Source organism: Chlorocebus sabaeus, chromosome 13 (assembly GCF_047675955.1).
Source record: "Chlorocebus sabaeus isolate Y175 chromosome 13, mChlSab1.0.hap1, whole genome shotgun sequence".
Classification (NCBI taxonomy): domain Eukaryota; kingdom Metazoa; phylum Chordata; class Mammalia; order Primates; family Cercopithecidae; genus Chlorocebus; species Chlorocebus sabaeus.
In genome coordinates this window covers 45,342,827-45,355,634 of record NC_132916.1, presented here as the reverse complement: position 1 = coordinate 45,355,634, position 12,808 = coordinate 45,342,827, and the positions used below count along the sequence as shown (strand labels likewise).

General features: G+C 35.0%; 1 protein-coding gene across 1 annotated transcript in view; it reads left to right on the top strand.

Moving 5' to 3' along the window:
• Window positions 1-12,808, top strand: part of TBC1D32 (TBC1 domain family member 32) — a 227,788-nt gene that overhangs the window by 137,428 nt on the left and 77,552 nt on the right. Inside the window, exons 24-26 of the mRNA XM_038000966.2 lie at window positions 6,088-6,210; window positions 9,444-9,552; window positions 10,414-10,507. Of these exons, the coding sequence (XP_037856894.2) occupies window positions 6,088-6,210; window positions 9,444-9,552; window positions 10,414-10,507 (326 nt within the window). The remainder of the gene's footprint in view (window positions 1-6,087; window positions 6,211-9,443; window positions 9,553-10,413; window positions 10,508-12,808) is intronic.

Sequence of the window (12,808 nt, the reverse complement as noted above, 5' to 3'; positions counted from 1 at the left end):
AGGTCTTGTATTGAGATAGATTTGTCTTTTTAAAAATCAAATTAAAGAGGTAACCTTTCTTTAATTTACTCAGAATTTTTTGGAGGACAAGGAATGGAGAGTAGATGTTGAATCTTAAATCAAAGAGCTTTTAAGCATCTGGTCCAATGATTATATGGCTCTCTTCTGTTACATATTGATGTCATAAATTACATCAGGAGATACTTTAATATTAAACTCTCTTTTTATCCCTGGAATGATCTGTACTTGGTCACAATATGGTACTATTTTAATTTACTGCGGGATTAAATTTGCTAAGCTTTACATTATTTCTAGTACTTGTAAGATTTTAAAAGTCTTACATCATTTGTTATTTTAGATTTACTCACTCCCTAATTAGCAGAATTCAGTCCAGGTATGTATTTGCTCATAAAGTTGCCCCAGTTCACCTTGGATCACCTCATTTTACATCCAGATACTTTAGATGTCTCTTTTCAAATCTTAACTAAAAATCCACTGACAGTTACTTTCATTATCTGTTCAGTGGTTTAGTAGCCTAAAGAAAGAAAAGGGTTTCCCTAAACCCTCTTAACCTATAGCTTTTTATATCTGGGTTGATGATAACATGATCCTCCCTATTGTTAAAACTAAACACCCAGGAGTCATTCTTGATTTCTTTCTTCTTTTACTCTACATCATAATTAGTTCACCAGGAAATCTTATCACATTTTTTTTTTTTATTTTTTGACAAAGTCTGTCACTCAGGCTAGAGTACAGTGGTGCAATCACAGCTCTTTGCAGACTCGACCCCCTGGGCTCAGGTGATTCTCCCACCTCAGCCTCTCCGGTAGCTGGGACCTATGGATGCGTGCCACCATGAGCAGCTAATTTTTTATATTTTTAATAGAGACAGGTTTTGCCATGTCGCCTAGGCTGGCCTCGAACTCCTGGACTCAAGTGATCAGTCTGCGTCAGCCTCCCAAAATGCTGGGATTACAGGCGTGATTCACTATGCCTGGTCCCTTTACTCTTAACATAATTTAAAATTTCTGTATGTATTAGGGTCTATGTCTTTATTTTCTTTTGCTTTGTTATTAAAACTGTCTGAATACTTACAGTTTGTAATATGTTTTAATATCTAATCATGTTAGACTTCCTTCCAGTTTTGTCCTACTGTTCTGGTATTGAATGTTGCTGCAGCTATGTCTGGAACAATTTGATTTCCCCTCCTTCTGCATCCCTCACCCTATTCTTGTAGTAACTTGATCTTTTTGCCTGGACACCCCAATGGTTCTTTGTTACCTGTTAAGCTTAACTTTACCAGGTTCTGTCTCTGTGCTGATTCTTTTGATTCAATTTACTCTGGGACATATTGTATAGTTTACGTACTTGGATTGATGGCTTTTTTTTCTCCCGGGAAGAATTTCTTGACTAATATCTTTAAAGATATATCATGTTAGATTATTTCAGTTTTCTCTTCAAGAAATCAATAATTTAAACTCCTTATTTGCATTATACTTTTCACACTTTTGTCATTCTGTTCCTTGTATTTGTTATCTTCTTAACAGTATCTATTTTCTTTTTTACTGTTTGCAATTATATTTTCATTTCTATGACAGTTTTATTCTTCTGTTTCATTCCTTAGCTCTGCCAGCTCATGTTTTACTTTTTCTGGTTGCTGTTTCTTCCCTGTGTTCATAGATTTTTATTTTGTGCAAGGAGCTTAATGGAGACCACTGCTTTATCAAACCTGTTTAATTCATAGAAAATTGTGTGTTCACAGTTTAAGTATTTAAAGACAACTTGTTTTTAGTATGTATCTCCCATCTGTTTATCTTTTTAAAAATTTTTTCTTATAGCACCTTTGTATGGTACTTCTTTTTGGAGAGATGTGAGCTTTTTAGCAGCAGCTGTTTGTAGGAGGCTTATGCTTAAGAGAAACCAGAGAAGCTGGGGCAATGCTCCTGGTTAGATGGAATTTTTCTAAAGGCCCAAATTTTGTATGTGTGTGTTTGTACCTTTTTCAAGCCATCCTCTCCTCTCCCTTAGTACCCCTCATATATCTTGATATGGAGGTAGACAATTTTCTGTTTGTTAGTAATTGTCTCTATAATCTAACTAGTAATTAATTGTTAATTGAGTTTTTTGTGACTTGTGGTTCCACTGTGCTCCTTCTGCTTCTTGGAGTCATAATGGGGGTCCTGTGTATTCCATTTTCACTGTTGAAAACAGAGGATTAGGCATTGACTCTTGGGTTATATTCCTTATTTTTGAGAATTTTATTTTGTTTTTCTTCTTAGAAATGTATTTTGCTTTTATTTTTGTAGTAGGTTTCTCTAGAGGGACAGAACCGATAGGATAATAGGTATATATAAAAGAGAGTTTATTAAGGAGTATTGACTCATGCAATCACAAGGTGACGTCCCACAATAGGCCATCTACAAGGAAGCCTTGCTTCTGCAAAGAGCAAGGAAGCCAGTCTGAGTCCCAAAGCTGAAGAACTTGGAGTTCGATGTTGGAGGCCGAAAAGCATCCAGCGTGGGAGAAGGATGTAGCTCGGGAGACTAAACCAGTCTAGTCTTTCCACATTCTTCTGCCTGCTTTTGTTCTGGCTGCGCTGGTAGCTGATTAGATTGTCCACCACCCAGATTGAGGGTGGGTCTGCCTTTTTCAGTCCACTGACTCAAATGTTAATTTCCTTTGGCAGCACACTCACAGACACACCCACGAACAATACTTTGCATCCTTTAATACAATCAAGTTGACACTCAATATTAACCATCACGAATCCACCCTTTGTCAATGTGAACTCATAAACATCTGAAATCATACATAATCTTCATATAAAGACAATAAAAAGATTATAATTATGCCTAACATAATACAACTATCCTTCGTACAACTGGAAAGACATCAATCCCCAACCCAAATACTACTACATAAAGTTAACAACACTTAAATGCTGATATGAAGTCAAGAAATCTACATCACATGATAAAGGAGAAAGGAAATAAAATGAAGATATTTTCTTAGTACAAATGTATATATGCACAAGCATGTTCTTAACAAAATAAAGAGGAAATACTCATGACAATTACAGTTCTCATTTCTGCAGCTGGTCACATGGTCATAGCTGGTATTGATGACTACCTTCTTCTACTACCCATTCTGTATTCTCTTTGCCTTCAGCAAGCACCTCAGCACTTCATGGTTTTTTACCTGGTGGAGTGACCCAAACCTTCATTCTTGAAGGGTCTGAGCCATTTGTAGTCCTGCCTAGATTTAGCTGTTGTAGTTTCCCATTGACCTTAATCACAGGGCCTGGTAATACTAAGAGACACCCTAATGGATCTCCTGTATTCCATGCATACTCTTCCTTACCTCCATTGTGGAGTAGTACCTTGATTTCATCCTGATAGTCCAGGTCAGACACCCTAGCCAACCTTGTAACTCCCTTCTTAGCCTGTTGACTTAAAGGTAAGAGTAGCCCAAAATTTACTGTATTATTCTATTTTCATACTGCTGATAAAGACATACCCAGGACTAGGTAGTTTATAAAGAAAAAAAGGTTTAATGGACTCACAATTCCACGTGGCCTCGTAACCATGGTGGAAGGTGAAAGGCACGTCTTACATGGTGGCATTCAAGAGAGAATGAAAGCTAGGTGAGAGGGGTTTCCCCTTATAAAATCGTCAGCTCTCATGGCACTTATTCACTACCAGAAGAACAGTATGAGTGAAACCGCCCCCTTGATTCAATTATCTCCCACTAGGTCCTTCCACAACACGTGGGAATTATGGGAGCTACAATTCAGGATGAGATTTGGGTGGGGGCACAGCCAAACCATATCAATTTTTTTTTGAGAAATGTTCTGGTTTATATATATGAATGATAGCCACAATATCCTGTCTCATTCTTTCCCTTCTTCAGCACCATTTGTCCTATTTTTACTGCCTTTGGCTACCCTTCAATTCATTTTGTGGTTAAACATTTCTGTGATATGCTGTTTTTCTCCCTCCTCCATGCTTTGGATTATTTCTAAGATGAGAAAGGGAAATGCCAGCATACTCCATCATCTTTTCCCTAGAAGGCTAACATATCTTTCATCTTGCCTTCACCTATATTTTACCTAACAAAAATGTTTTTATTTCTGTAAATTGAGCCGAGAATAGCTCTCTAAAGTAATGATAGATTTGTCTTTAGTTTTATATTCGTTTGAATATTTTAGCCACGTTGTAGAGAATGACATTGAATTGCTATTTTTGACTCTTAAAGGCATCCACAAAACTTTTTTTCCTTTACTTATGTGTGCTTTTGTATAGGTAAAACATGCAGTTGTACCAAAACTCAAAAATCAATACCAGTAAGAAGTAAATTCCCTGGTTGTCTCTCAGATCACAACTGCAGAGCTAACAGTTCTTCCTACTTTCTTTTCTCTCCTGTGATAGGTATTTTATGTAAAAACAAGCATGTATTTATATGTATATTCATGGTTTTCTGTTTTTCACCCAAATGCTAGTACTAGACACAGTATTTTGTGCCCCTTCTTTTTCAATTAATATTCCTTGGAGATAGTTCTTTATAAAAACCATAAGCTACTGTGTTCTAATATTTGCAAAGTATGCCACTTAAAAATATTCTGGCATTTAAACTTTTTTCTGTGGATAGAGAGTGATTGATTGACTCATTGATTCCTATGTGGCCACTCTGCAATAAATATCCTTGTATGTAAGCCATTATGCTCATATTTCACTATACCTCTGTGATAAATCAGTAAGTGTTATTGGAAGGTTGGTTTCTTCTTGGATCACCTGTTTCCTCAAATACCACCTTTCAGAGAGACCTTACCTAACCACCCACTCTACCATAGCCTCCCAGCATTCTCATCATATTATCTTTGTTTGAACACTTTTTAATCATAGAATTTTTAAACATAAAAAATGTAGTGAATGGTATAATCTTTCATGTGCCCATCACTCATCTTTATTATCAGTATTTCACCAGTCTTGTTTCATCTCCCTCCCTCCACATACATTTTTTTTCTTAAGTACTTTAAAGCAAATTTCAGATATGCTGTTTTACATATAAAACATGTAGTGCATATCTCTAATAAGTAAGGACATGTTTTAAAAAATGAAACAAAAAACCCTCACCACTGTGCCATTTTTACATCTAACAAAATTAACAATATTTTCCTGATCTCATCTCGTAATACTCCCATATTTTCCTGTGTGATTTAAAAATGCACTTTTAAAGTTTGCTTGAATCAAGATCAAAACAAAATCTTGACATTTGGTCCTTTTTTTTTTTTTTAACTTGTAAGAGTTTCTTTTCCCTTCTGTTTTTTAAGACTTTTTGTTTTCTGAACAAATAATATATAAATAATGTGTAGTATTCTCAAAACTCTGAATTTGATTGACTGTTTTCTCCTTACGGTGTTTTTAAATATGTTTCTCTAATGCCTGTGATTCCCATAAACTGATAATAAGATGTATAGGATTGATTAGATTGAGGTTCAGTTTCCTGGGCGAGAGTACTTCATAGACAGTGCACTGTGTGTGTCCTCTTGCATTATAATAGGAGACACACGATTTCTGCTTGTATCTTTTGATAATATTAAGATAGCTAAGTGGGCTTAGGTGTTCTCAGCTTGATCTGACACTTATAAAATTAGCCATTGACATTTTATCTAATGAACATTTTCTAGATTGGCAGCAAAATGATGATTCTATCATAACTTTGGTAATTAACTTCTGAATAAAAAGTTATGGCAATTTGGAGTTTTTCTGGATTTGCTAATGTTCTCTGATGAATTTTTAAATTAAGTGGCAGTTGAGAGGAAAATTTACTATTTATGTAGATTTAGATACATTTTTAAAAATCTGGATTAGAAATTATCCATGGTCTTTTAAAAACACTCAGTAAGAACAACTTTTGAAGAGGAGATTACTATTCTAATTGATTAAAAATATATCTGAAATAACTAAATGATACTTCCTGTAAGATTTATATTTTGATGTACAGGTATTACTTTGAGACATCAAGGATGTACTTATGCTTCTGGGACATATTTTACACAATCTACTTTTATTTTTCTTTTTTACATAGGTTATTAAGTGTGATATGCTGTGATCTGGATACTCTTCTCCTGTTAGAGGCTCAGTATCAGGTATCTGAAATGTTATTAAATGCTCAAGAAGAAAATATCTTGGAGACTTCGGAGAGCAACAGGTAAAAATGGGTGATTAAAACACAGTAATAGCAGTTTTCTTTAATGATGTTTCGTTAAGACAGTAATTTTTGATATAGTTTAATATTTTTCTGCTCTCTAAATCCAATCAATTTACATAACAGAATACAAAGCAACTAAAGTGTAAATGTCACAGAAAGATTATGATAGAAGTGTTTGGAGAGTGCTTGCAGAGTACTGCTTTCAAATGTCTGTTGCTTTTGTTGGGCACACGTGTGTGCGCGCGTGTGTGTGCGCGCGCGTGTATGTGGTACATAAAATTTTAGGTAAGACCTAACTTTATTAATGGTTCCTTAAGACTGTATCACCTTTTAATTCAGTATTGTAAGATGACCCATTGAACAAAATTTTTGATTTTGTGTCCTTTGCAGAGGCACTCTTTTCTCTGTCCTCTTAACTATGTTAGTTCATAGTCATAAATTCTGATTATTTCCAAAATGAGGTTATGGTAATATCCTGATAATTTTTTTTTCATTAATAAATCACGCCTGCCATTACCTCAATTTGGCTGACTGTTGTCAAATACACATTCAATAGCTGGCATTGCCTTTATGTCTGTAATTAATTTTAAAAAAGAGTATGTCTGCATCTTAGCCAGGTCTTGGAAAATTATTATGGAGTATATTACTTGATACTCTAGGTTTTATGTAGAAGGAAAAGATTAACAGCTGCAGAGTATGGAAGCTGCTCACAAGTAACATTTAGATTTTGAATTTAAAGTACCAGGTTTAAAACTTAAGAAAACCTTGATTGAAAATATGATTGTTGAAGTCACTATAGAAATAATGCGTGTCCTAATTCCATTTATTTAAATGCAGTAATATTGATCTAGGAAAGTATTCTTTAACTAATGTCATTGTGTCTCCATCAATTTTTTGCTGTCTAGCAAAGAGAACTTAAAATGAAAAGTGAATTTAGCTTTTGTATTTTAAGAAATACATTGATTTTTATATATGGTATAAGGAGGGGGTCCAGTTTCAATTTTCTGCATATGGCTAGCCAGTTCTCCCAGCACCATTTATTAAGTAGGGAATCCTTTCCTCATTGCTTGTTTTTGTCAAATTTGTAAAAGATCAGATTGTTGTAGAGGTTCGGCCTTATTTCTGGGTTCTCTGTTCTGTTTGATTGGTCTATATGTCTGTTCTTGTAGCAGTACCATGCTATTTTGGTTACTGTAGACTTGTAGTATAGTTTGAAGTCAGGTAGTGTGATGCTTCCAGCTTTGTTCTTTTTGCTTAGGATTGTATTGGCTGTTCAAGCTCTTTTTTGGTTCCATGTAAATTTTAAAATAATTTTTCTCATTCTGTGAAGAATGTCAATATAGTTTAATAAGAATAGCATTGAATCTATAAATTGCTTTGGGTGGTATGGTCATTTTCTCAGTATTGATTCTTCCTGTTCATGAGCATGGAACATTTTTCCATTTGTTTGTGTCATCTCTGATGTCTTTGAGGAGTGGCTTGTAGTTCACCTTGAAGAGGTCCTTCACTTCTCTTGTTTGCTGTAGTTCTAGGTATTTTATTCTTTTTGTGACAGTTGTGAACAGGAGTTCATTTATAATTTGGCTCTTGGCTTGCCTGTTGGTGGTGTATAGGAATGCAAGAGATTTTTGCATGTTGATTTTGTATCCTGAGACTTTGCTTATCAGCTTAAGAAGCTTTTGGGCTGAGATGATGAGGTTTTCTAGATAGAGGATCATATCATCTACAAATATAGTTTGACTTCCTCTCTTCCTATTTGAATGTACTTTATTTCTTTCTCTTACCTGATTGCCCTGGCTAGAACTTCCAATACTATGTTTAATAGGAGTGGTGAGAGAAGGCACCCTTGTCTTGTGCCAGATTTCAAGGCTAACACTTACAACTTTTGCTCATTTAGTATAATACTGTCTGTGAGTTTGTCATAAATGTAAAATCCACTTAAACGTAAAATCTAAAACTATAAAAACCCTAGAAGAAAATCTAGGCAATGCCATTCAGGGCATAGTCATGGGCAGAGATTTCATGAGGAAAATGCCAAATGCGATGGTAACAAACACAAAAACTGACAAATGGGATCTAATTAAACTAAAAAGCTTCTACACAGCAAAAGAAACTATCATCAGAGTGAACAGACAACCTACAGAATAGGGAAAACTTTTTGCAATCTGGCTGTCTGACAAAGATCTCACAAGGCCTAACATCCGGCATGTACAAGGAATGTAAACAAATTTACAAGAAAAAAAGCAAGCAGTCCCATTAAAAAGTGGGCAAAGGACATGACCAGATGCTTCTCAAAAGAAGATGTACATGTGGCCGACAAACACAGGAGAAAAAGTTCAACATCACTGATCGTTAGAGAAATGCAAATCAAAACCACAATTAGATGTCATCTTGCACCAATCAGAATGGCTATTATTAAAAAGTCAAAAAACAACAGATGCTGGCATGGTTATGGAGAACAAGGAATGCTTTTACACTATTGGGAGTGTAAATTAGTTCAACCATTTTGGAAGACAGTGTGGCAATTCCTCAAAGACCTAAAGACAGAAATAGCATTTGACCTAGCAAAATCATTACTGGATATATACCAAAAATAGTATAAATCCTTCTCTTAGACAGATACAGGCACACTTATGTTCATTGCAGCACTGTTCACAATAGCAAAGACACGGAATCAAGACAATGCCCATCAGTGATAGAAAATGTGATACATATATAGCATGGAATACTATGCAGCCATCGAAAGGATCATGTCCTTTGCAGGGACATGAATGGAGCTGGAGACCATTATCTTCAGTAAACTAACACAGGAATGGAAAACCAAATACTCCAGGTTCTCACTTATAAGTGGGAACTGGATGATGAGAACATATGGACACATGGTAGGGAACAACACACACTGGGGCCTGTTAGAGGGTGAAGCTGGGAAGGAGAGAGAGCATCAGGAAGAATAGCTCATGGATGCTGGGCTTAATACCTGGGTGATGGGATGATCTGTGCAGCAAGCCACCATGGCACACATTTACCTATGTAACAAACCTGCACATCCTGCACATGTACCCCGAACTTAAAAAACTTAAAAAACTTAAAAATATAAATGTTAAATGAAGCAAAGTAAAAGAAAAACATTGATAAATATTTCTGCCTTTTTTCTTTACAATTCAGAGACTTGATTTAAAAATTAACACATTCAATCAAAGGGATGACAAAGGTGATATATTTATTTTTTTCAGGGACTTTATAATTGATGGCTTATCAGTGGAGAGAAATCATGTTCTTGTTAGAATAAATCTTGTTGGTGGGCCATTGGAACGGATTTTGCCTCCAAGGATACTCGAAAAGGTGAATGTGGGGCAAAGATAAGTGGGGTGTGTTTTTCTGACGTATTTTGAAGCAAGATAGCCAATTCAAAGTCACCCTAAATTTTACCTCTTAAATGTCTGCATCAGAGAGTTGAACTTATTACTTGAGAATATTTAGGATGCAAATAAATACTTTCAAACTAAAATAATATTTTTGATGTCTAGGGGTCATGAATGCTAAAGTAGGGTAAGTATTGTTTGCATGTGTAGTAGAGTAGGTATTGTTTTATTTAAAAGTTGTCAGTTTTCTTGTGTGCCTTTGAATATTTTACTTTCAATGTCTTTCTTGTTCATGATACTTAACTTTTATTATTAAATGACATATTATTTTTTATTTTATTGGAAACATTGAGTACCTCTCCTTCCATCAATATTCAAGTATGGGTTTCTCATGGAGGTTTTTCATTTGTTTTCATTGTTGTTAAGAACCTTCTTGCTTTGACTGTTACTCTGGAAAAGATAAGATAGAAATGATTAACAGTACAAGAAAAAGTTTTGTGGAAAAAACCATAGGTTTCTTTTGAAGATTACAATTTTCCTTTTATGGAAAAAAAAAAAAAAAAAAACCCAGTAAATTTATCATTATCAATTCTGCTTGCTACAAGTTACCATATGTTTGTCCTCAGTACTAATTTAATGTTGTTTCTGTTACAGCTTGTTTTAATGGTTACCCATTGGAATATTGAAGTATAGTATCAAATAGCTTTTGGTTAATTGGACAACAATTGTAGAATTTATGAGCAGGAAAAGCCAGTTTAAGTTAATGATATTTCAGATAGTTTTAAAATTCAATATTACTTTAGACCACTTCCTAAAGTCATCTGTCTTGCTTCTTTTTTAGAGTGATAATCCATATCCTTGGCCAATGTTTTCGTCATATCCTTTGCCAAACTGCTATCTGTCAGACATTACAAGAAATGCTGGCATAAAACAAGGTAAAATATTTACCATCAAATGCTGTGTTATATTTAAAGCTTTTGTTATAATTTGAAAAAAAAGAAAATATTAAGGAAGATGAATACTGACTGCATTTAGCATGTATACATGTGTGTATTTATGGCTATTTCTTTGTATTTTTTTCCTCATGTTTCTTACTAACTTGGTACAGTCATGTGCTGCATAATGACATTTTGGTTAATGATGGACCAAGTGTACAAATGTGGTCTTATAAGATTATTATACCACATTTTTACTGTACCTTTTAAAAACTTTAAATATGTTTAGATTCACAAATACCATTATGCTACAATTGCCTACAGTATTCAGTACAGTAAATGCTGTATAGGCTTCTAGCCTAGGAGCAATAGGCTACACTGTGTAGTCTAGGTGTAGAGTAGACTATACCCTCTAGGTTTGTGTAAGATCACTCTACAGTGTTCATAAAGTGACAAAATTGCTTGAGGATGCAATTCTCAGAATATATTCTCATTGTTAAGCAATGCATGACTATTTGTATGAGGCTAATAATTCTTATTTCTTCTTGCTAAGGTGTAGCTGATCTGTCCAGTAGCAACAGCTGTTTGATTAAAAAAAAATAATTGTTTTTGATTTGTTGAATTAATTCTGGGTATGTATCAACAGAGTAGTATTTTTTAGTAACTGCTGTGTGCTATACACAGGTCTTGTATACTCAACAACTGAAATTAGTGAAGATTATGGTTCCCACCTTTGTGGAGTCATGAATTCTTTGCAGAATGCATTCAAGTAATTAGAGAATTGACTAGCAGTACAATGTGATGAGAACTAAATAGAAAATGTGTAGCCTGCTAGGATAGTACATAAGCAGGATACTCTTCCAAAGAAGAATATGTATATAATGAGGCATGTAGTTTAAATATGTATTTTCTGGATAATAGAAGAGCAGTTTTTCTTTTTGGCAGAGGAAACAGCAGAGGGGCTGGAAGAAGCAAATTATAGTCAGAGAACTGTGGTAGTTGAACAATGTCTAAGATTTGAAATTTGACAGCAAGAGTGACAGGAAGTAAGACTGAACATGTAAGCCCAGCCATAAGACCAGTGGAGATCAAACTCAGGTGTTTAGACATTATCTTACCAGCCACGAAAATTCAAACAGAATCTTTAGGCTAGAGAATTCTAAGATGAAAGATGAAGCTACATAGCCTGTCTGCAGGCCACCACTCAAACTCTACCTACTGGATAGAAGCCCAAATTACAACACCAAAAACATTTTGCCAGTATACAGTGCCTGTGACACTTAAGGCAAAAATTCAGCCACAAATAAAGATTCTGTATGGAGTTATAGCTCTCTGAAAGCACCCAGAAACAAAACCAACTGAGTATACTCAACTTACCTCACAGTTAAAGGAACACCAGCCCTCCATATGTCTATTCAAAAAGCCAGAGTGTCCTCTTACCTCCAGCCAAATGCACTAGTCTCCCAGCAATGGTTCTTTACCAGATTGAAGGCAATGAAATGACAGACCTAGGATTCAGAATCTAACTGGTAAGGAAGATCATTGAGATCCAGGAGAAAGTTGAAACCCAGTCCCAGAAATCCAAGGAATCCAGTGCAGTGATCCAGGAGCTAAAAGAAAAAGTAGCCATTTCAAGAAAGAACTAAACTGAATCTCTGGAATTGAATAATTCACTTCAAGAATTTCATAATTAGTCATAAAGCATAGTCAGAAGTATTAACAGCAGAATAGAACAAGCTGGGGAAAGAATCTCAAAGCTTGAAGACTGGTTCTTGAATCAACTAGTCAGACACAAAGAAAAAATAATTTAAAAAATGACAAAACTTCCAAGAAATGTGGGATTATGTAAAGATACCAAATCTATGACTCATTGGCATTCTTGAGAGGGAAGGAGAGAGTGTAAGTAACTTGGAAAACATTTGAAGTCCATCAAAATTTTCCCAATTTTGCTAGAGGTGTAGACATAAGAATTTAAGAAATATGGAGATCACCTGCAAGATACTATACAAGATGACCATCCCCAAGGCACATAGTCATCAGATTTACTAAAGTCTTTGCAAAAGAAATAACTTAAAGGCAGCCAGAGAGAAAGGTCAGGTAACCTACAAAGGGAACCTCATCATGCTAGCAACAGACTTTTCAGCAGAAACCTTAAAGCCAGAAGAGATTAGAGGCCTATTTTCAGCATTTTTAAGGTAAAGAAATGTCAACCAAGAATGTAATATCCCACCAAACTCAGCTTCAGGGTAAAGGAAATATAAAATCCTTCTCAGACAAGCAACTACTAAGGGAATTCATTAC